The sequence below is a fragment of the Ornithorhynchus anatinus genome, chromosome 17, assembly GCF_004115215.2.
Source record: "Ornithorhynchus anatinus isolate Pmale09 chromosome 17, mOrnAna1.pri.v4, whole genome shotgun sequence".
Taxonomy (NCBI): Eukaryota; Metazoa; Chordata; class Mammalia; order Monotremata; family Ornithorhynchidae; genus Ornithorhynchus; species Ornithorhynchus anatinus.
The window spans coordinates 14866796-14887500 of NC_041744.1; the positions used below are offsets into that span (position 1 = coordinate 14866796).

Consider the following 20705-nt stretch of genomic DNA (forward strand, 5'->3'; position numbering starts at 1 on the left):
TCTGTTCTTCCCTCTTTTCCAATAAAACCGACAGCTAAGACAATGTAAACATCACAGCGAGGTCGGGGGGAACTGAGAAGCTGACCCAAAGCTGACCCCAACCTCTTCCTTGGGTTACTTATGCTCTTGGAGTAGATGATGCTCAGCTAAGACCTTTAACTATCCTAGGAGCGGGTCCCTTGGGTATGTCACCCTCCTAATCCCCCATCCCTAACCTTTCTTTGGAGATACCAGATGAAAGTTAGCATCCACTCGATAGAGTGCTTACTCTGTGAAGAGCACTTGAGGGTGTCTAATTAGATGCTAAGGTTGTTGAAAACCTTGCTGGGAGAGGGGCATGGGGTGTGTGTGTGTGTGTGTGTGCTGGGAGGCGGGGCGTTTCCCCCAGTATCGAATTTTTGGGACAGGGGAACAAAAGGACACAATTTTTCTTTTACTCCCTCCACTACCCCGGTACAAAACACAGAAAAAGGAGAGGTGTGTCCCAACCCGATTATCTCGGTATCCACCCCAGCACTTAGGACAGCGCTGGGATCACGGTACGCGCTCAACAAATACCGTTCTCCTTATTACTGAGGCGCTAGGCGACTGAAAAGCGGTCCCAGGAAGACAGGGAACTGTTGACGAAAGGAGGGAATCCTGGTGACGTCACCTGAGCATCGATTAAAAGAAGCAGCTTAAACCTTTTTAATGGGAGACTTTCTGAGGAGAACATTCACGTTAGAGAGCCAACACGCATTTTCTCTACCCCTCCGTTTGGTAGGGTGCATTCCCCCAAGGTCTAAATTCCTTCCGAAAGGTAGGCGGAAAACCCTGGTCCTAGCCCGGCCCTTCCCGGCGTTTGGAGGAGAGTCTTGGACGCATCAGGTGAGTGATTATTTTCCTAACAGTCGTGCGAAGAATGCTTCCGGTCTCGGTGCCTGTCCGGAGCAGGCAGAGCTCACGTTCCTCTACGGGGCCGGGTTTGGGTTGTGTCCATTTGTGGGGGGGCGAAGTCATTTGGAAACCTCAGCTCTGACCTTTCCCAAGAGAACTAAAAGACTTTCATTAATATATACAGGGGCAAATGCGGAGGGAGCAGGGGGGAAATTGCACTTAATTACAATAGTTTACAGTTTACATCCATTGGACAAATTTACTTCTTTAAAAGAAATCTAGAGATGGTTTCGGGAGGGAGAAGGGCAGGGAGTCAAATGATATTTACAGCACGTTAGGGGCCGGGGGCGGGGGACGGAGGGGGTGGTCGAAGGGGAAGGAGTCGGCTGATATGTACAGGACGTCTGGCTCAGTTCAACAGCACACGCTCCCTCCTCTCAAACTCTCAGTAACAGATTCAAGTCTCTCATCAGTTTGTTCGACCGAAGGAGCATAACTTAAAACGTGATGGCTCCCGTCTTCCTCTTCCACGGTTTAGGGGAAAAAAACAACAAAAAACGAGCGACTCTCTCGCTCTGTTCCTTCGACCTCGTCACTCGGACCGGCGGGGATACTTGGCGTCTTCGAGAGGCCCCGTGGCGATATCGTGCCAAGGGAAGGCGAGCCCAGAGGGCGGGCGGGCGGCCCCCCGCCGCGGCCCCGGTGGCGGACTTCGGTTGGTGACGTCGGCCCGGGGTCGGCGGGGAGACCGGAGTCCCGGCGCTGGGCCGAGCCGTGCCCCTTGGCGGTTGCCCGGACGGTGGGGTGGGCTGTGTGATGGGGTGGGAAATCTGTCCCGGTTGCCGGGCCCGGGGCGAGGGAGAGGTGGGCATCACCAGGCTTGCAGAGGACACTGGGAAGGAGAAAAAACAAAGAAGGAAACCCGGTGACACAAGGCGGACAGAACACGTGCACACAACACACACAATCTTGAATCGAACTGCATGGAGGGAGCTTCCTTTGGGGCTGAATCAATCAATCAGTCAATCAATCGATGAGTAGTATTTATTGAGCCCTCACTGTGGGCAGAGCACTGTACTAATCCCAGCTCCTCCACTTGTCTGCTATGTGATGGTGGACAAATCACTTCACTTCTCTGAGCCTCAGTTACCTCATCTGCAGGGACGTGGGAACCCGATTTGCTTCTATCCATCCCGGTGCTTAGTTCACTGCCCGGCACATAGTAAACACTTAAGTATTATTATTATTACTCTTATTACTAAGCACTTTCCCCTCTAGACTGTAAGCTTGTTGTAGGCAGGGATAGTGTCTAATGACTGGGTTATAGTAAACTCTCCCAATCGCTTAGTACAGTGCCCTGCACAGTGAGTGTTCAATAAATGTGATCGGTGGATTAGGAGGTACAACACAACAGATTTGGCAGACACATTCCCTGCCCACAACAAGCTTTCTGCTGTCTAGAGGGAAACAGACGTTGAATAGAAATAAAAGTTTACAGATAAATACAGACATAAATACTGAGGATGGGGTGAATACCAAATGCCCAAAGGATACAGATCCAAGTGCAACGATGATGCCGCAAGGAGAGGAGTCGGGGAAAGGGGGGCTTAATCTGGAAAGCCCTCTCGGAGACGTGATTTTACTAAGGCTCTGAAGGTGGGGAGAGGGGTAGTCTGGTGGATAGGGAGCAGAAGGGAATCGTAGGACGGATGGTCTTCTGGAATTCAAGATCAAGCTTTCCTGCTCATTGCAGGATTTGAAGATGTTTACAGCTTGCTGTCTACCAAAGCAAATGTCCCAGCCATTTAGAAGATGACAAGAGAAGCGATCACTCAGTCGGTCAACTTACTGTGTGCAGAGCACTGGGCTAAGTGCTTGGCAAAGTACAACAATAAACAGACTCATTCCCTGTTCACAGTAAACTTCCAGACTAGATGGGGGGAGCCAGACATTAATATGAATAAATAAATTACAGATATGTAACATGAGTGGTGTGACCTGGCGGAAAGAGCAGGAGCCCGGGAGTCAGGAGACGTGGGTTCTAAATCCCAGCTCTGCCACCTGCCTGCTGGGTGACCCGGGACAAGTCATTTTCCTCCTCGGTTTCCTCATCTGTAAAATAGGGAGGGGGCACCTGTTCGCTCGCTCTCTCAGTCTGTGAGGCCCATGTGGGAGAGGGATTTTGTCTAGTCCGAGTGTATTTTATCTACTGTAGTATTCGGCTCGATGACGGGGGATTGGTCGTTCGTTCAGGCGCATTTTGTTGTGTGCCCAGCACTCTACTGAGGGCCTGGGAGAGTCCAATGTAACAAAAAATAGACACGCTCCCTGCTCACGTACTTCTAGTTGCATTTCAGCGGTGAGCCTCGAGAATGCCGGGTTGGGGTCGAGGAGGCAATCCGCTAGCCGGCCCGGTTCGCAAGCTCCGAACCGGACGCTCTCGGGAGTACCCACAGTTGAGCAGGAGGGTGGGGCTGCCCCAATCCCAAGGGGTTAGGCTGCCCTGCCCTGCCCTGCCCACCTGAGAGCGGTCAGTTGGCTCTCCCCCAGTTGGTCTGGACACTTGAAACCGTCTTAAGGCTACTCGGGGGAGAGCGAAAGGACCATCACGCTGGGTAGTGGAAAAGCCAGGAGTGCCCACCTGCTCAACTGGCACCAGGGTTACTGCACTCAACTAAGAGCCAATCAATCAGCGTGGCCTCGTGGAAAGAGCACGGGTCTGGGAGTCAGAGGACATGGGTTCCAATCCCGGCTCCGCCACACGTGTGCTGTGTGACCTTGGACAAGTCGCTTAACTTCTCTGTGCCTCAGGTACCTCATCTGTAAAATGAGTTGAAAGACTGTGAACCCCAGATGGGACAGGGATGGTAACCTATATCCACTCTAGCACTGAAAACAGTGCTCGGCACATAGTAAGCACTTTACAGATGGTCTAATAATTATTGTTATTATTCAATCGATCGATCGGTGGTATTTATTGAGCACTTACTATGTGCAGAGCGCTGTACTAAGCGCTCGATATAACAGAGTCAGGATGAGACGAGGCTAGGGATGTGATGGGTGCCCTCACTGTGGGGTGTCGTCACAGGCCCCATGTTGCCAAAGAACACCCATCCCCAGAGATCCAAAAAGCATGTCTCCGGGGAGACCCCGAAAACCCCGGACCCGGGAGTCAGAAGGACCTGGGTTCCAGTCCGGGCTCCACCTCTTGTCTGCTGCATGACCTTGGGTAAGTCACCTCACTTCTCTGTGCCTCATCTGTAAAATGGGGATCAAGACTGTGAACCCCACATGGGACAGGGACTGGCTCCAACCTGATGACCTTGCGTTAATTAATTAATCACGGTATTTGTTAAGCACTTACTGTGTGCCAAGCACTGTTCTAAGCACTGGGTTAGATACAAAGTAATCAAGTTGTCCCACGTGAGCCTCACAGTCTTAATTTTCATTTTACAGATGCGGTAACTGAGGCACAGAGAAGTTACGTGGCTTGCCCAAGGTCACCCAGCAGACGTGGGGGCGGAGTCAGGATTAGAACCCATGTCATCTGACTCCCAAGTCCGGGCTCTTTCCACTAAGCTACGTTGCTATCCTAGCGCTTAGAACGACGCCTGACACATAGTAAGCCCTTAAAAAAATTACATTTTGTAATTTTACGTTTACAAAAACGTTTACGATTACATGTACAAAAACCCAACTGTCCTCCAAGTTCCTCCACAGGGCATTCATCACCCATGAAATCGACTCTGCCTTTCCCGGAACTGCGGCGAAGGCAGGCTTGCTGCTGGAAATTCTGAATAAACGGAGCTGAAAGAAGGGATGGACACAGTAGATGGTAGCGTGGTGTGTGCTTCCATCGTTGATAGCATTTAGTACAGTGCACACGGCACTCCATGAGTAGCAATGATTGGTTAATTGGAGAGTGGCATCCTTGGTAATAATAATAACTGTGGTCTTTCTTAAGTGTTTACTGGGGTGGATATGAGCAGACGGTGTCGGACACAGTCCCTGGCCCACGTGGGGCTCAGGATCTCAATCCCCATTTGACAGATGAAGTAACTGAAGCAAAGAGAAGTGAAGTGATTTGCCCACGGTCACGCAGTAGACACGTGGCAGAACCGGGATTAGAACGCAGGTCCTCCTGATTCCCAGGCCCGCGCTCTATCCGCTACGCCACGCTGGGTTCGATAACGACAGAAACAACCGTCACTGTGGTCGCTACGTCCAGGAGGGCTTCTCAGTCTCCACCGGTGGTGCCAGTTTCACTTCAAAGGGTGTTTGGTTTTTCTTTTGGAACAAAGCCTCCTTTCTCTTCCGTGCAAACTTCTCTCTCGCCCCTCACCTCAGTCTCTCTGCTTCTCCTTCTGCGGCCTCCTTGATCTCGGAGCCTCCTCCTCCTCCCCGCTTCCCTTCCGGCACTGCCCCGGGACTGGGTTTCCCTCTCGGACCAGTGGCAGCGAGGCTGGCTTTCTCGAAGGGTTGGGAGGGAGCCTTTCCTCCGTTGACCGGGGCTGCTGCTAGAATTAGCTCTCGAGTGGCATTTGGTCCCGAGAGCTTCGATCTGGGCTCCCTTCTAACCCAGAGGCCCCCGTGAAGAGCGGTTCACCTCTCAGCTAACAGGATTCACGTGTCCTTCTGCAGGGGTGCACTGTGGTTGTCCCCTCAACTGTCCTCCCCCACCCCCAAATTGTCTCCTTTCTCCCCACTATCAGTTTTTTTTTCCAATTTTCAGATTTGGGCCGGAGGGGAGGGAAGCTGGCTTGTGACCTTGCAGGTTTCAATAGAAGAGCAAACAGCAGGATGAGATAAGGAGACGCCAGCAAGATTCTATGACATGTCATTAGGGATGGGCCTCCCAGCTATCAAATGTTTGCTCACATAATAAAATGGAGGCTTGAGCCCTAAATGTTGTCAAAGGAACTGGAGGTATTTGCCCCCCTTCCAAGCCTAAACAAAAACATCTGATAAGGGAGAAATCTACCTGGCTCAGAACTGAAGGTCCGAGCTAGATCAGTCCAGGGGGAACCCTGGGTTTTACCCAAAGGGTGGGGAAGTTACGTGCTTGGCGCAGCATGGCGAGCTCACTGGAAGATGAGCATCAACACCTGCAGGAATCAAGGTTCTTGGGGTTCTCCAACCCTTGCCGATTTTCACTGGGCCCTCACGTAGTCAGGAAGGAGGAGCCTGGCGGGTGTTGAAAGAGGCGGGGGTTGGGAAGATGTCGCTTGGGAAATTTTCAGCTCAGAAACCAAGCGGCTTAACAATAATAAAAATAATTATGCTATTTGTCAAGCGTTTACTATGCGCCAGGCACTGTACTAAGCGCCGGGGTGGATAGCAGCAAAGCAGGCCGGACACGGTCCCTGTCCCACGAGGGGCTTACGGTCCCATTTTACAGAGGAGGTAACTGAGGCCCAGAGAAGTGAAGTGACTTGCCCAACGTCACACAGTAGACAAGTGGCGGAGCCAGGATTAGAACCCATGACCTTCTGACTCCCGGGCCCAAGCTCTATCTGCTACGCCATGCTGGGTTCTCTGGGTTGGCTTTGGCAAACATGACCGTGGCCTCAACTCTTCTGTTTCCTCCTCTACTCCCAGCCACACTTCAGAAGCGGGAAGCTAACGAGAGCGGCAGCTAGAAAGCCTGAGGGACAGGGATGGAGTCTTCCTTTCCCAGTGCTTGGTGCAGTGTTTTGCACACAGAAAGTGCTTAATAAATACTATTATTATTATTACTAGTGTCTCCGGCGGGCGCGGGACTGAAAGTAGAGTCAGCACTCACCCTGGTTCTCGCCCAAGATCTGGGTGGGGTTGGCCTCCCCCAAGGAGCCACTCGAACTCGAAACCTGTGAGACGCCAGGGGGTCCCACCTAGGTGATCGAGCCACTGTTGACGCTGGACCCGGAGGTGGTGTTTTCTGAGGCTTCAGGAGGGATGATCAAGATGAGTCTCTGAGGCTCTGACTTCGAGGCCCGGCCCAGACCCCCGGCCCAGCTGCCGGTGGGGTTGGCTACACTGGCTTAAAACCCGCTCAGAGCGGCCAGGCCCCAGGCAGGCCTCCGACACTCCTCCACGCTCCACGATCCTCCTGGCCAAGCGGAGAAAGAGGCCGCATCTTCCCGTTGTTGGGTAGGGATTATCTCTATCGTCTCTATTGCCGAATTGTACTTTCCAAGCGCTTAGTACAGCGCTCTGCTCACAGTAAGCGCTCAATAACTGCGACTGAATGAATGAATGAATCTTCAGGAAGGAACACGGACCCACGGGCCTCTTTTCACCGGGGCGCCTTCCCCTTCGACTCTTTAGCGGGGGAGTTCTCTGAGGCCGGGGACTGGGTTAAATCCCGAGCCCGAGGCAGAGGCCTAATAAACCGGAACCCCAGCCCTAATGCTCTTTTAAAACCGGGAGTTAGAAAGGAAGCCCTCAAAATTGGCTCGATTCGCTGGCTGGGTTTTTGAGGCGGAGGGACCGCCGAGGAAATCAAGGAAAACGTGAGTTGGGAGGGAAAGGAGTACGGAGGGCTGCCGGTGGGGCGGCCCGGTCGGCTTCAAGGTCGACCGGTCACTCTGTCCGGCGAAGGTGGGGGGGGGGGGGGCAGGGGTGACGGCCTCCCCGGGCGTGCATCTTGCAATATTTTGATTAAAACAACATTTCCTGGACTCGGAGGGCTTGTTTCAACAAGCAAGCATCAAAGTCAACATGGGTAAGACGGAATAATTAATCACCAGCGAGGCCAGGGCTGACCAGCCAGCAGATGGATTGATAAGGCCTTTCAAAGGAAATGGTATTCCCGAGGAGGGCTTGCCGCGCCTGGCTGCTCCACTGATTGAGATTGGTGAGCTCAGATAAATGTTCCCCCCGCACACTACAAAGAGTGGGAAACCTTACAGGAGTCGCAGGGCAGTGGAACTGGGAGTGACACTTTCACCTTCCATTTTATGAGAGAAGAGAGACCGGGCCGGTCCCACACACCCGGGCCGTGACAAGACCGCCCCCGCACGCCGCCATCCCGTGATGCCCTGCGGCTCAAACCCCCGGGGCGTACGGTGCCCTCTCTTTCGCCTCGGGACAGCTCCCGCCTTCCCGTCCGGGGCCCGACGGGAGAGAACCCGGCGGCGCGAGGACGTCACGCTCGGAGCGGTTCGCACACTCGGAACGGTTGGCGCGGGAGGTGTCTTTCCCCGACGCGAAGCGGCGGAGAAAGAGACGACTCCCTCGGGCCCGGCTGCGAGGTCAACGGACGAGAAGGTCAAGGTCGCTCCGTATTTATCCGGCGATCGATAGAGGCCACATATTTCCCACACTGCCCAGGCCGGGCGGCTAAAATGGTACCATTGTCTCTCCCGGAAACATGCATTCATTCAGTCGTATTTATTGAGCATTTACCGTGTGCAGAGCACTGTACTAAGTGCTTGGAAACTAAAATGCAGTAATAGAGACAATCCCTGCCCACAGTGCATTGTGCCCAGAGAGTCTGTCTCTATGGAAAAGGCCAGCTTGGCTAGAGGGGCAGCCTTTTAGCCAACCGAGCCTGAAATAATCAGCATAACAATAATTATGCTATTTATTAAGTGCTTTCTTTGTGCCAAGCACCGTAATAGGCGCTGGGGGGGATACAAGCAAGTCGGATTGGACACAGTCCCTGTCCTATGTGGGGCTCACGGTCTCAATCCCCATTTTACAGATGAGGTAACCGAAGCACAGAGAAGTGAAGTCACTCGCCCAAGGTCACACAGCAGACAAGCAATGGAGTCAGGATTAGAACCCATGACCTTCTGACTCCCAGGCCTGTGATCTACCCACTGTGCCACGCCGCTTCTGAGTAAGGTTCAGGTAGAGGGTGACCAGAGGGCTCATCTGATACCGACTCATTCATTCAATCGTATTTATCGAGCGCTTACTTTGTGCGAAGCAACCCACTGTTCCACGTGTGGGCAGGGATCGTGTCCTCCGCCAACTCTATTACACTGTCCTCCTCCGAGCGCTTAGCACAGTGCTCCGCACACAGTGAGCGCTCAGTAAATACCACTGATCGATCAGTTGACTGCCCAGTTCTGATGCGATACCGGGCACATAATGTCTATTTTTTTTGGCACCGAGCACTGGGGTTCAGATGCTGCTCGGGACTTCATATTCATTCATTCGCTCAATCGTATTTATTGAGCGCTTACTGGGTGAGCAGCATTGTACTAAGCGCTTGGGAACAAATACATAAATTACGGAACTGAGAGGGGAAGGCAGGGCCCCTGGGGCAATTGAGGGGGTGATCCAGGGATCACGGAGAGATGCTCCAAGTGTGGGCCGATTCAGGCCGAATTAAGCGAATTCAAGCAAGATGGGGGCCACCTGACATCACACTGTACATGTAGAGTTTCACGTACATGTTCGTGTGCGGGCCCCTTGGGGACTGGTTCGTTGGACTGGCGTCACAGACCACCCTGTGCAGGTAACCATCCCAAACTGTGCCAAGAACCTCCGCGAGAGAGCCAAGGCCAAGTCTGAGTTCATTATTCGAACGAGCCGTTTGGATAATCATCTTCTGCTGCATTTTCTCATGTTCATTTCCCAGATGAATCTGGAATAGCCAAACAGCAGCAAAGGCAGTGTCACTGGAGGCCAGCTGGAGGGAGTCGGGGCAGGAGGGGGGGGTCCCCAAGATCTCCTGTACGTGAGCCCCCGACAAGTGGGATCTGTTAAGGGACAGTCTTTTGCCAACGGCCTCCGCCGTCCACTTCTTCTCTAGATCGTGAGCTTTTTGTGGGCAGGAACGTGACTGCTGTTATACTGTACTTTCCCAAGCACTCAGGACAGTGCTTTGCACACAGTAAGCACTCAGTAAATACGATCGAAGGAATGAATGCAGCTACTGCAAGCTGCCTAATTCTCGAAGGCCGGCTCGTCCGCGGTAGCTCAGAGATTCCAGAGGAGCTGTGATGGCGGCGAGTTGGGGGGGGGGACGGTCAGCCTCCAGACGCTCCTCACCCAACCCGGACAGCGTATCCAGGATTTCCTCCCATACCCCAGAATGTGAAGGACCTGGGTTCTAATCCCGGCTCCATCACTTATCTGCTGTGCGACCTTGGGCAAGTCATTTCCCTTCTCGGAACTCAGTCCCCTCATCTGGAAAATGGGGTTTAAGACTGTGAGCCCTATGTGGGACGTGGACTGTGTCCAGCCCGATGACCTTGCATCCACCCCAGCACTTAGAACAAGTGCCTGGCACACAGTAAGCACAGCGTGGCTTAGTGGAAAGAGCTCGGGCTTGGGAGTCGGAGGACGTGGGTTCTAATCAGGGCTCTGCCATTTGTCTGCTGTGTGACCTTGGGTAAGCCACTTCTCTGTGCCTCAGTTACCTCATCTGTAAAATGGCAACTCTGAGCCCATTGTGAGCAGGGGTTGTCTCTATCTGTTGCTGAATTGTAATAATAACGTTAATAATGTTGGTATTTGTTAAGCGCTTACTATGTGCCGAGCACTGTTCTAAGCGCTGGGGTAGACAGAGGGGAATCAGGTTGTCCCACGTGGGGCTCACAGTCTTCATCCCCATTTTACAGATGAGGGAACTGAGGCACAGAGAAGTTGAGTGACTTGCCCACAGTCACACAGCCGACAAGTGGCAGAGCTGGGATTCGAACTCATGAGCCCTGACTCCAAAGCCCGTGCTCTTTCCACTGAGCCACGCTGCTTCTTCCCAAACGCTTAGTATAGTGCTCTGCACACAGTAAGTGTTCAATAAATACGACTGAATGAATGAATAAGACTGTGAGCCTGACGTGAGACTGCCTGCTTACCTTGTACCTACCCCAGCGCTTAGAACAGCGCTTGGCTCATAGTAAGCGCTTAACAAATACCATCATTATTATTATTTTTAAGCACTTAACAAACACCATAAAAAAAACCCCCAACAACAAACGGGCCTTCCCAGGACCCAGATGCCCGCCTTCCCCGGACAGGCCCGTTTCTTACCTGTTTACTGGAAGACATGTTGGTGAGTGTGCTGATGCTGCTAGTGTCTGTGACCACCATGGCGGAGGGAAATCGGGAAGTGTGGGAATACTGGGGCGGCTCCTGCTTGTGTGCATACACTGGGAAGAAAGAAAGCAAGGACCGAGTCAGTGGCGAGTGCGTTCCGGAGCGGACGAGGGAAGCAGCGTGGCTTAGTGGGTAGAGCACGGGCCTGGAGTCAGAGGACCCAGGTTTTAATCCCAGTTCTGCTGCCTGCCTGCTGTGCGACCGAAGGTAAGTCATTTAATTTTTCCGTGCCTCTGTTTCCTCGTCTGTACAATGGGGATTAAATCATCCTCCCTCCGATTTAGACTGGGAATCCCAGGGGGACAGGGATGGTGTCCAACCTGATTATCTTCTATCTATCCCAGCACTTAATATGGCGCCTGGCACAGAGTAAACACTTAAATATAATAAAGATGATGATGATAGTAATAATAAAACAAAAATCTGCCAATGGGGATTAAATCCTCTTCCTTTCAATTTAGACAGGGAGCCCCACATGGGACAGGGGCTGGGCCCAAACTGATTATAATAATAATAATGATAATTATGGTATCCGTTTAGCGCTTACTATGTGCCGGGCACTCTCCTAAGCGCTGAGGTGGATACAAGCAAATCAGGTTGGACACAGTCCCTTGTCCCACATGGGGTTCACGATTTCAATCCCCATTTTACAGACGAGCTGACTGAGGCACAGAGAAGTTATGTGACCTGCCCATCTTGCATCTACCCCAGTGCCTGGCACATAGTAAGCACTTGATTAAATACAATAGTAATAATGATAACAATCTGAAAAACGGGGATTAAATCCTCTTCCCTACGACTTCTCCGCACGTGGGACAGGCACTGCATCCCACCCGATTATCCGGTATCGCCCTCAGTGCTTAGTTTGGTGCCCGGAACACAGCGAGCGCTTAATAATTGCCGTAAAACAAAACTCCCAAAAAACCAAAAGAGAAACCACGGGCTGAACCTCCCTCAGGTGGCTCGGATCAAACGGCAGATCAGAGCCTGGGGGAAGACGAGAGTCATTCTTTCATTTAATTGTATTTACTGAGCACTTACTGGGTGCAGAGCACTGTACTAGGCGCTGTACAATTCAGCAATAAAGAGAGACAATCCCTATTCATTCATTCAATAGTATTTATTGAGGCTTACTATGTGCAGAACACTGTACTAAGCGCTTGGAATGTACAAATCGGTAACAGATAATCCCTACCCACACCGGACTTCTACCTCCTCCATCAGGCGCTCCAATCCCCCGAATGATTTGCCCTGGAATAAACCAGGGGACCAAGGACCCACCAAGGAACCCCACGGGGAAGAGATGGGGGACGTATTCAGAGCAAGCGCTATAATAATAATTATGGTACTCGTTAAGCGCTGACTATGTGGCCACCAACCCTTCTAGGGTAGATTCAATTTAGGTTGAACCAGTCCCTGTCCCACACGGGCTCACGCTCTTAATCCCCATTTTCCAGATGAGGTCACTGAGGCCCAGAGAAGCAAAGCGACTGGCCCAAGGTCACACGGCAGACGTGCGGCGGAGCCTGGATTTGAACCCATGACCTTCTGACTCCCGGGCCCCTGCTCTATCACACTTATCCACGCCGTTTCTCCGGAGGAGCCGCCCACCCGGGCATCTCGTCCGGGTGGTGCCGGGGGGTTGAGTGGGACTTCCCTACCCAGGTCCCAGAGGGAATCAGTACCCGCTCCGTCAGGAGGTCACGGACGGCTGGACGGAGAGGGGAATGTGAGACAGTGGTGTCACCGGCCGCTGGGGGTTGGGGGAAACCACCGGGGCATAGGAGGTTTCGTGCTCAGACGCAGGCTAGGGCAGATTGCTAAAACCCACGGGTATGCGATTGGAATGTGAGATTCTTCGGGCCCCCGGGAGCGGGCCAGCAAACCTGAGCCTCCTCGCGGTTTAGAGCCGACAGTCTAGGGGGGCCGTGCTTGGGGTTGGGGGTGCTGGGGCAGGCGCGTTTAACGAATACCATAATTATTATTATTACTGGAAGCTCCTCCTCTAGACTGTACCCCGTAACTGGACTGTACTCTCCCAAGCGCTCAGTACAGTGCTCTGCACACAGTAAGCCCTCCATAAATCCCATCGATTGCCTGATTCCGCTACCTCAGGGTCAGTCACTGCTTCGCTCCCTCAGCCCTGAGGATCGATCGATCCATCGATCGCTTAATAAAGACCACGATCATAATAATAGTAATAGCAAGCGGGGATTAAGCACCACCGCTACACGGGAGAGGAGCAGCGCGGTGTAGTGGATGGAGCACGGGTCGGAGAGGCGGAAGGTCACGGGTTCTAATCCCGGTTTTGCCACTTGTCTGCCGTGTGACCTCGGGCAAGTCGCTTTACTTCTCTGGGCCTCATCTGGAAAATGGGGATTGAGATCGTGAGCCCCATGTGGGACCGGGACTGGGTCCAACCTGATAAACTTGTATCTACCCCAGCAGCGCTTAGAACGGTGCCTGGCATAAACTAAGTGCTTAGCAAATACCACAATTATTGTTGTTATCGTAAGTTCCTCCTCTCGACTGTAGCCTGCGGGGGCAGGGACCGAGAACCAGACCGTACTGTCCAAAACGCTTAGTACAGTGCTTTGCACACAGTAAACGCCCGATAAAGCCCGTCGACCGATTCAGCTATTGCAGGGGTCAGTTACCGCTTTCGTCATCATCGGCGTGACGGCATTTGTTAAGCAAGCGCTTACTATGGGTCCGCCACTGTACTGAGCGCTGGGACTGATAGAAGATGATCAGGTCCGGACACAGATACAAGATAGATACGAGATAGAAGCAGCATGGCCTAGTGGCACGAGCACGGGTTTGGGAGCAGGAGATTGCGGATTCTGATCCCGCTTCTGCCCCTTGTCTGCTGCGTGACCGTGGGCAAGTCACCTAACTTCTCAGCACCTCGGTTTCCTCAACTGTAAAATGGGGATTAAGACCGTGAGCACCCTGTGAGACCGTGTCCAACCTGACTGCCTTGTATCTGCCCCACTGCTTAGAACAGTGCTTGGCACATAGTAAGCGCTTAACAAATACCATAATTACCATTATTAAACGGTCCCCGTCACACACAGTGCTCACAGTCTTAATCCCCCTCTTCCAGATGAGGAAACTGAGGCAAAGAGAAGTGAAGTGACTTGTCCAAGGGGCAGAAGCAGAATCTGAACCTGCTTCTCTGATGCCCGAGCCCGTGCTCTACCCACTCGACCTCCTTGTTGCTTCGGGTTTTGCGTGGGGATCCGTTGCCGGACCCCCGGACCCCCCGCCCCGAGCCCGGCTCCTTACTGTGGGAGTTCTGGAGCTGGGTGACGGCGGCCATGAAAGGTTGCTGAGCCATGTGGTTCCCGGGGGACTGTTGCATGAGCGGCTGCTGGTGGGGGCTGTGCAGCTGTTGCTGCGGAAACTGTACCGACTGCAAGGCTGCCAGGCTGCCGGCCACGCTGTTGATGACGGGGACGCTCTGGGCTTGGGAGGTGTTGAGACCTGTAGGAGCAAGAGGGAAGGCGTCATGGGAAGCAGCGTGGCCGAGGGGGATTAGGGCCCGGGCTTGGGAGTCGGAAGGACCTGGGTTCTAATCCCCGGCTCCGCCACGTGTCTGCTGTGTGACCCCGGGTGAGTCGCTTGGCTTCCCCGGGCCTCGGTGACCTCATCAGGAAAATGGGGATTGAGAGTTTGAGGCTCAAATGGGACCGGGACTGGGTCCGGCCCAAGTTGGTTGTATCCACCCCAGCGCTTAGTACAGTGCCCGGTACATAGTAAGCACTTAACGGATACCGTTATTTTCATTATTATTATGTCACTGTGTGACCTTGGGCAAGCTGCTTAACTTCTCTGGGTCTCAGTTACCTCAGCTGTAAAATAGGGATAAGAGTGTGTGCCCCATGTGGGACAGGGACTGTGTTCAACCTGATTAACCTGTATCTATCCCAGTGCTGAGAGCAGTGCTTGGCACATAATAAGTGCTTAACAAATACTACTATTATTATTATTATTATTATTATTAAAGTATTAATGGACTCATCCCATTTCCCCCTGGGGACTGGAACCTCCTCCTGGGCAAGGTTGGCTTTCACCATCTGTCTTCTCCTGGACTCTTCCCAAGCACTTGGTACAGCGCTCTGCACACAAGAAGCGCTCTGTAAATATCACCGATCGATCTATTACATTCATATTGCCTTCTGAGTTGCTTCCTGTGGTTTTATTTTCATGTCCGTCTCTCTGGCTAAGGGGTAAACTCCTTGAGGCCATTAACTGCATCGTATTCTCCCAAATCCTTAGCCCAGGGTAAATGCTCAATGAACACTATTGATCGAATGACTGACCTTTGGACACTTAATAATTAAAAATAACAACAGTAATAACTGCGGTATCTGGGAAGCACGTACTACGCGACAGGCACTCTACTAAGCATTGGGGTGGATACAAGCGATTCGGGTTGGACCAGTACCCGTCCCACGTGGGGCTCACGGTCTCAATCCCCATTTTACGGATGAGGTCACCGAGGCACAGAGAAGTGAAGTGACTTGCCCAGGGTCACACTGCAGTCAAGTGGCAGAGCCGGGATTAGACGTTTGGGGGTGGGTTGACATTTGATTTCACCCTACCCCCAACCCCGCAGCAATTATATACATATCTTTAAATTATATATTATATCTATTCATATTAATGCCTGTATCCACCTTTAGACTGTAAGCTCGTTATGGATTCTAATCACTTCTCTGCTGTGCCTTGGTTACCTCATATGCAAGGTGGGGATTAAGACTGTGAGCCTCATGTGAGACATGGACTGCGTCCAACCTGATTAGCTTGTATCTACTCTGTGCCTGACAGATAGTAAGCGCTTAATAAATACACTAAAAATAAAATTAAAATAAACAGGTTGGATACAGTCCCTGTCCCTCATGGGGTTCACAGCCTAAGTAGGAGGGAGAACAGGTATCGAATCCCCTTTCTAGGGATAAAGAAACTTGGGTCCAGAGAGATTAAGTTACTTTCCCAAGGTCACACAGCAGGCAAGTGTCAGAACTGGGATTAGAACCCAGGTCCTCTGACTCCCAGGCCCGCGCGCTTTCCACCAGGCCACACTCCCAGCGGGATCCACTTAACTTTCCAAGTTGGTTGCTCCCGTGCTGGAGAGAGCTGGAGAAGCCCGAGAATCTGAAGCACAGAGAAGCCTGGACCCTCTCCTTCCAAACCCTTAGGTGAGGGCTGTGAGTTTGGAGAAAGTCTTCCTTCAAGGACAAGGTAGCAAAGCTCTTGGGTCTAGCGAGCAGAGAGCAGTAGCCCGCAGAGACCTCGTATCCAAGAGACCCCCCCCCCTTCCTCCACCCCACCCTAACAGAGACACGCTCTTACACCCCCCCCCCCCCCAGTATCTTCTGGGATTCAGGAGATCAGGGTTCTAGTCCTGACTCTGCCACTTGCCTCCTGGGTGACCTTGGACAAGTCCCTCAACCACGCTGTGCCTCAATTTCCTCATATGTAAAATGGGGAGAAAAATACCCGTTCTCCCTCCCTCTTAGACTGCGACCCCCTTGTGGACTCATGACCTTGTATCTACCCCCATGGCTCTCACGTTTCTTAATGTCTAATAAATACCAACATAATAATAATTACTATTTTTACAGTCTTGGTTAAGAGCTTACCATGTGTTGAGCACATTTCTAAACGCTGGGTAGATACCAGTCAATCAAATCAGCCCCAGTCCCTGTCCCGCATGTGGCTCGTGGTCTCCTCTTTCCGTGATATCACAGTCCCTCCCCCGCCCCGGTCTTTCTGAGGGGGTGGCCTGAGAGGTGAAGAAACTGTAAGCTAAGAGAGCAGAGCACAAAGGTCTTTTCCAAAGTAACCCAGCGTGATCCACGTGAGAGGTTTTCCTAAGTGCTCTCCAGCCATCTCAGATCAAGGAAAACCCTCAACACTCCCTTAGCCTGCAAACTCTACCCTAACCGATACCGCTGTCGGCTGACTGCCTGGAAAACTGTGGTCTTCTGCAGAATAATTAGTTTTTCCCATCGCAGGAGTGCAAAAGTTTCCCTGAGGGGGAATGCCCAGCAAATTCTCAATCCTTCTTTCCCTGCTCTGCAAAAACAACCTCTTTCTCCTGTACCTGCCCAAACAGATAATCAATCAATGATGTTTACTGAGCGCTTCCTGAATGCAGTGCACTGTACTAAGCGCTTGGGAGAGTATAGTTGAGTATGAAGATGCCATCCTGCCCTCAAGGAGCTTACGGTCTAGATATCCCCAACAATCAACCTCTAGCTTTTCTCTCTGCCTTTCCTGTCCAAAGTTCTGGTTTTCCTGTCAGTCTGCTGATGAAACGTTTGCATTTAAACCCACCCCATTGGAGGCTGGGGCTCACGAGACAACAGGGTCCAGCTCAAGGGGATGGAACACCGGGGTGGAAACTGGCTGTCAAGAATTCTAATCAGTTTTTCCTATCACTCGGTGCTTCCAAGGGAGAGCGGCTTGACCGACTCTTTGGGGCTTCTTTTTCCATCAAGAGCAAACTATGCTCCCTGGCTTCCTGACTGCTGTATGGCCTTGGGCAAGTCGCTTCACTTCTCAGTGCCTCAGTGACCTCATCTGTAAAACGGGGATCAAGACTGTGAGGGCAATGTGGGACAGGGACTGTGTCCAACCTGATTAGCTGGTATCTAGCCCAGAGCTTGGATTAGTGCTTGCGACATAGTAAGCGCTTAACAAATACCATTATTATTATTATTATTATTATTGTCTGGGGGGTGGAGTGAGATTCTGTCCTGACAGGTGCTGCAAGAAAGCTGGAAAAAGATGTTGAAAACATAATAATAATAATAATAATAATAATGTTGGTATTTGTTAAGCGCTTACTCTGTGCCGAGCACTGTTCTAAGCGCTGGGGTAGACACAGGGTAATCAGGTTGTCCCACGTGAGACTCACAGTCTTCATCCCCATTTTACAGATGAGGTAACTGAGGCACAGAGAAGTGAAGTGACTTGCCCACAGTCACACAGCTGACAAGTGGCGGAGCCAGGATTCGAACCCATGACCTCTGACTCCAAAGCCCGGGCTCTTTCCACTGAGCCACGCTGCTTCTCAGAGGCCCCTCCAATTTCATCCTTATTTCAGGCCCTTGCCCACCTACCCCATCAAAAATCCAAGTGATAATAATAATGTTGGCATTTGTTAAGCGCTTACTCTGTGCAGAGCACTGTTCTAAGCGCTGGGGTAGATACAGGGAAATCAGGTTGTCCCACGTGAGGCTCACAGTTAATCCCCATTTTACAGATGAGGTAACTGAGGCACCGAGAGGTTAAGTGACTTGCCCACAGTCACACAGCTGACAAGTGGCAGAGCCGGGATTCGAACCCATGACCTCTGACTCCATAGCCCGGGCTCTTTCCATTAAGCCACGCTGCTTTGATGATGATAGTATTTGTTATGTGCTTTTACTACGTGTCAGGCACTGTACTGAGCGCCGGGGTGGATACAGGCAAACTGAGTTGGTCACCGTCCCTGTCCCATGCGGGGCTCCCAGTCTCAATCCCCATTTTACAGATCTAGAGAAGCAACTTCCCAAAGTCATACAGCAGGTGAGTGGAGGAGCCGGGATTAGAACCCATGACCTTCTGACTCCCAGGCCCATGCTCTATCCACTACATCAGCTGCTTCTCTAAGCAAGTGGCATCAGAGGGAGGCTTCTGTGGACCGTGAGCTCACTGTGGGCAGCGACTGGGTCTGTGTGTTGTTGGACTGTACTCTTTCAAGCACTTAGTACAGTGCTTTGCACACAGTAAGCGCTCAATAAATACGATCGAACGAATGAAACTGCACTGTCCTCTTCCGTATCGCCTGCTCGGCACTAATGGGAAGGACACAAGCCAGCGGCAGCCCCCGGCCCTCCAAAACCTAGAATGCCGGGCAAGCCATGACTGTAACGGTGGCTCTAACTGACCGAGGCTTCAGCTGTGATTGTGGCGGTGAGTCTGTTGCTTTGTGCTCTCCCAAGCGCTTAGTACAGTGTTCTGCATCTAGAAAGTGCTCAATAAAGACCACTGACTGATTGACTGCCGTGAATGTTGGGACTCTGAATCCCAAGGGGTCTGAACCTCTGCTCCTCTAGCAACATACTCTATGGCTCCTTCTCGTTTGCCCTTTCTGTATCACTCTTTGTCTGCCTTTTCCTCTCCATCCAAACGGCTACCACGCGAGTCCAATCACTTATCCTATCCTGCCTTGATGACCGTATCGGCCTCCTTGCTGATCTCCCAGCCTCTTGACTCTCCCCACTCCGATCCATACTTCACTCTGCTGCCCGGATCATTTTTCTATAAAAACATTCAGGACACGTTTCCCCACTCCTCGAGAAACTCCAGTGGTTGCCCATCCAGCTCCGCATCAAACAGAAACTCCTCACTGTTGGCTTTAAAGCAGTCCATCATCTTGCCCCCTCTTACCTCGCTACTGTCCTATACAACCCAGCCCACACACTTCACTCTTCTAACGCTAATCTTCCCACTGTACCTCGATCTCATCTTTCTGGCCACCAACCTTCATCTCCCGTCTGTGTTACCCTGACTTGCCCCCTTTTTTCATCCCTCCCACCCTCCCAGCCCCACAGTGTCTACGTACATACCTGTAATTTATTTATATTAATGTCTGCCTCACCCTTTATGTGGGGCAAGAGATCCATGTCTAAATCTCACTTGTGTATGTTTTTTTCCCAGGGCTTTTGTACGGCACATAGTAGGTGCTTAATAAATGCTATCGTTACTATTAGGAGAAGCGGCATGGTTTTGTGGATAGAACAAGGGCCTGGGAGTCAGAAGGACCCGAGTTCTAATTCCGGCTCTGCCACATGTCCGCTGTGTGACCTTGGGCATGTCACTTCACTTCTCCGGACCTCAGTGACCTCACCCGTGAAATGGGGATTGAGACCGTGCGCCCCACATGGGATAGGGACTGTGTCCAACTTGATTTCCTTGCATCCACCCAAGTGCTTAGTACGGTGCCTGGCACATAGTAAGCGCTTATCCCACACCATCAGTATTATTATTAACTCCTCTGGGCCTCAGTTATTTAACTTGTAAAGTGGGGATTAAATTCCCCCTCTGAAATAATACTACTACTAATAATACAGACACTATATTAAGTGTATCCCCTCTGAAATAAAAATAATAATAATACAGACACTATATTAAGTGCTGGGGTGGATACAAGCAAATCAGGTTGGACACAGTCCCTGTCCCGCGTGGGGCTCACAGTCTCAATCTCCATTTTATAGATGAGGTAACCAAGGCCCAGAGAAATGACTTGCCCAAGGCCACGTGAGCCCCATGTGGAACAAGGACTGTGTCCAACCTGATTAACTTGTCTCCACCCCAGCGTTTAGTAGTGTTTAGCACCCAGTAAGCCCTTAACAAGTGCCATAATTATTGGCCTTCTGATTATTACAGTGTAAGTGGTTTGCTCAGTGCCACTCACGCCCTCTCTTCCCCACTGATTACACTCCCACTGAGGCACAGAGGGCAATGGGAGAGTAGTCTACTGCCTGGCAAATAAATAAGCACCTCAAGTACCGTAAAAAATAGTGGTAGAGCCGGCATTAGAACCCAGGTCCTCTGACCCTCAGACCTGTGCTCTTTCCCCTAAGCCACGTTACTTCCATAATCAATTCCTTCAGAAAAGCTCTCGAAGCTGATGTCTCAGGACTGAGGCTGATGGGATACGAGAGGCTTTAGTGTCATTACTGAGGCAGACGAGGCATCTGGGAAATGGTCCGTTGGCCAGTTGCTTCTGCTGCTGTCGC

General features: G+C 51.7%; 1 protein-coding gene across 4 annotated transcripts in view; it reads right to left on the reverse strand.

Annotated features, from left to right (window-relative positions):
- Positions 1 to 663: 663 nt before the first annotated feature.
- HNF1B (HNF1 homeobox B) overlaps positions 664 to 20705 on the reverse strand; it is a 69988-nt gene continuing 49946 nt past the window's right edge. For 2 of the 4 annotated variants that reach the window (XM_029082591.2, XM_029082589.1), the window contains exons 7-9: positions 14197 to 14394; positions 10843 to 10961; positions 664 to 1768 (exon numbers count right to left, since the gene is read on the reverse strand). In XM_029082591.2, coding sequence (XP_028938424.1) covers positions 1748 to 1768; positions 10843 to 10961; positions 14197 to 14394 — 338 coding nt within the window. In that variant the 3' untranslated portion in view covers positions 664 to 1747. Of the gene's footprint in view, positions 1769 to 6361; positions 6800 to 10842; positions 10962 to 14196; positions 14395 to 20705 lie in introns of those variants that run through there. The other 2 variants (XM_029082588.1, XM_029082587.2) reach the window with 2 other exon arrangements.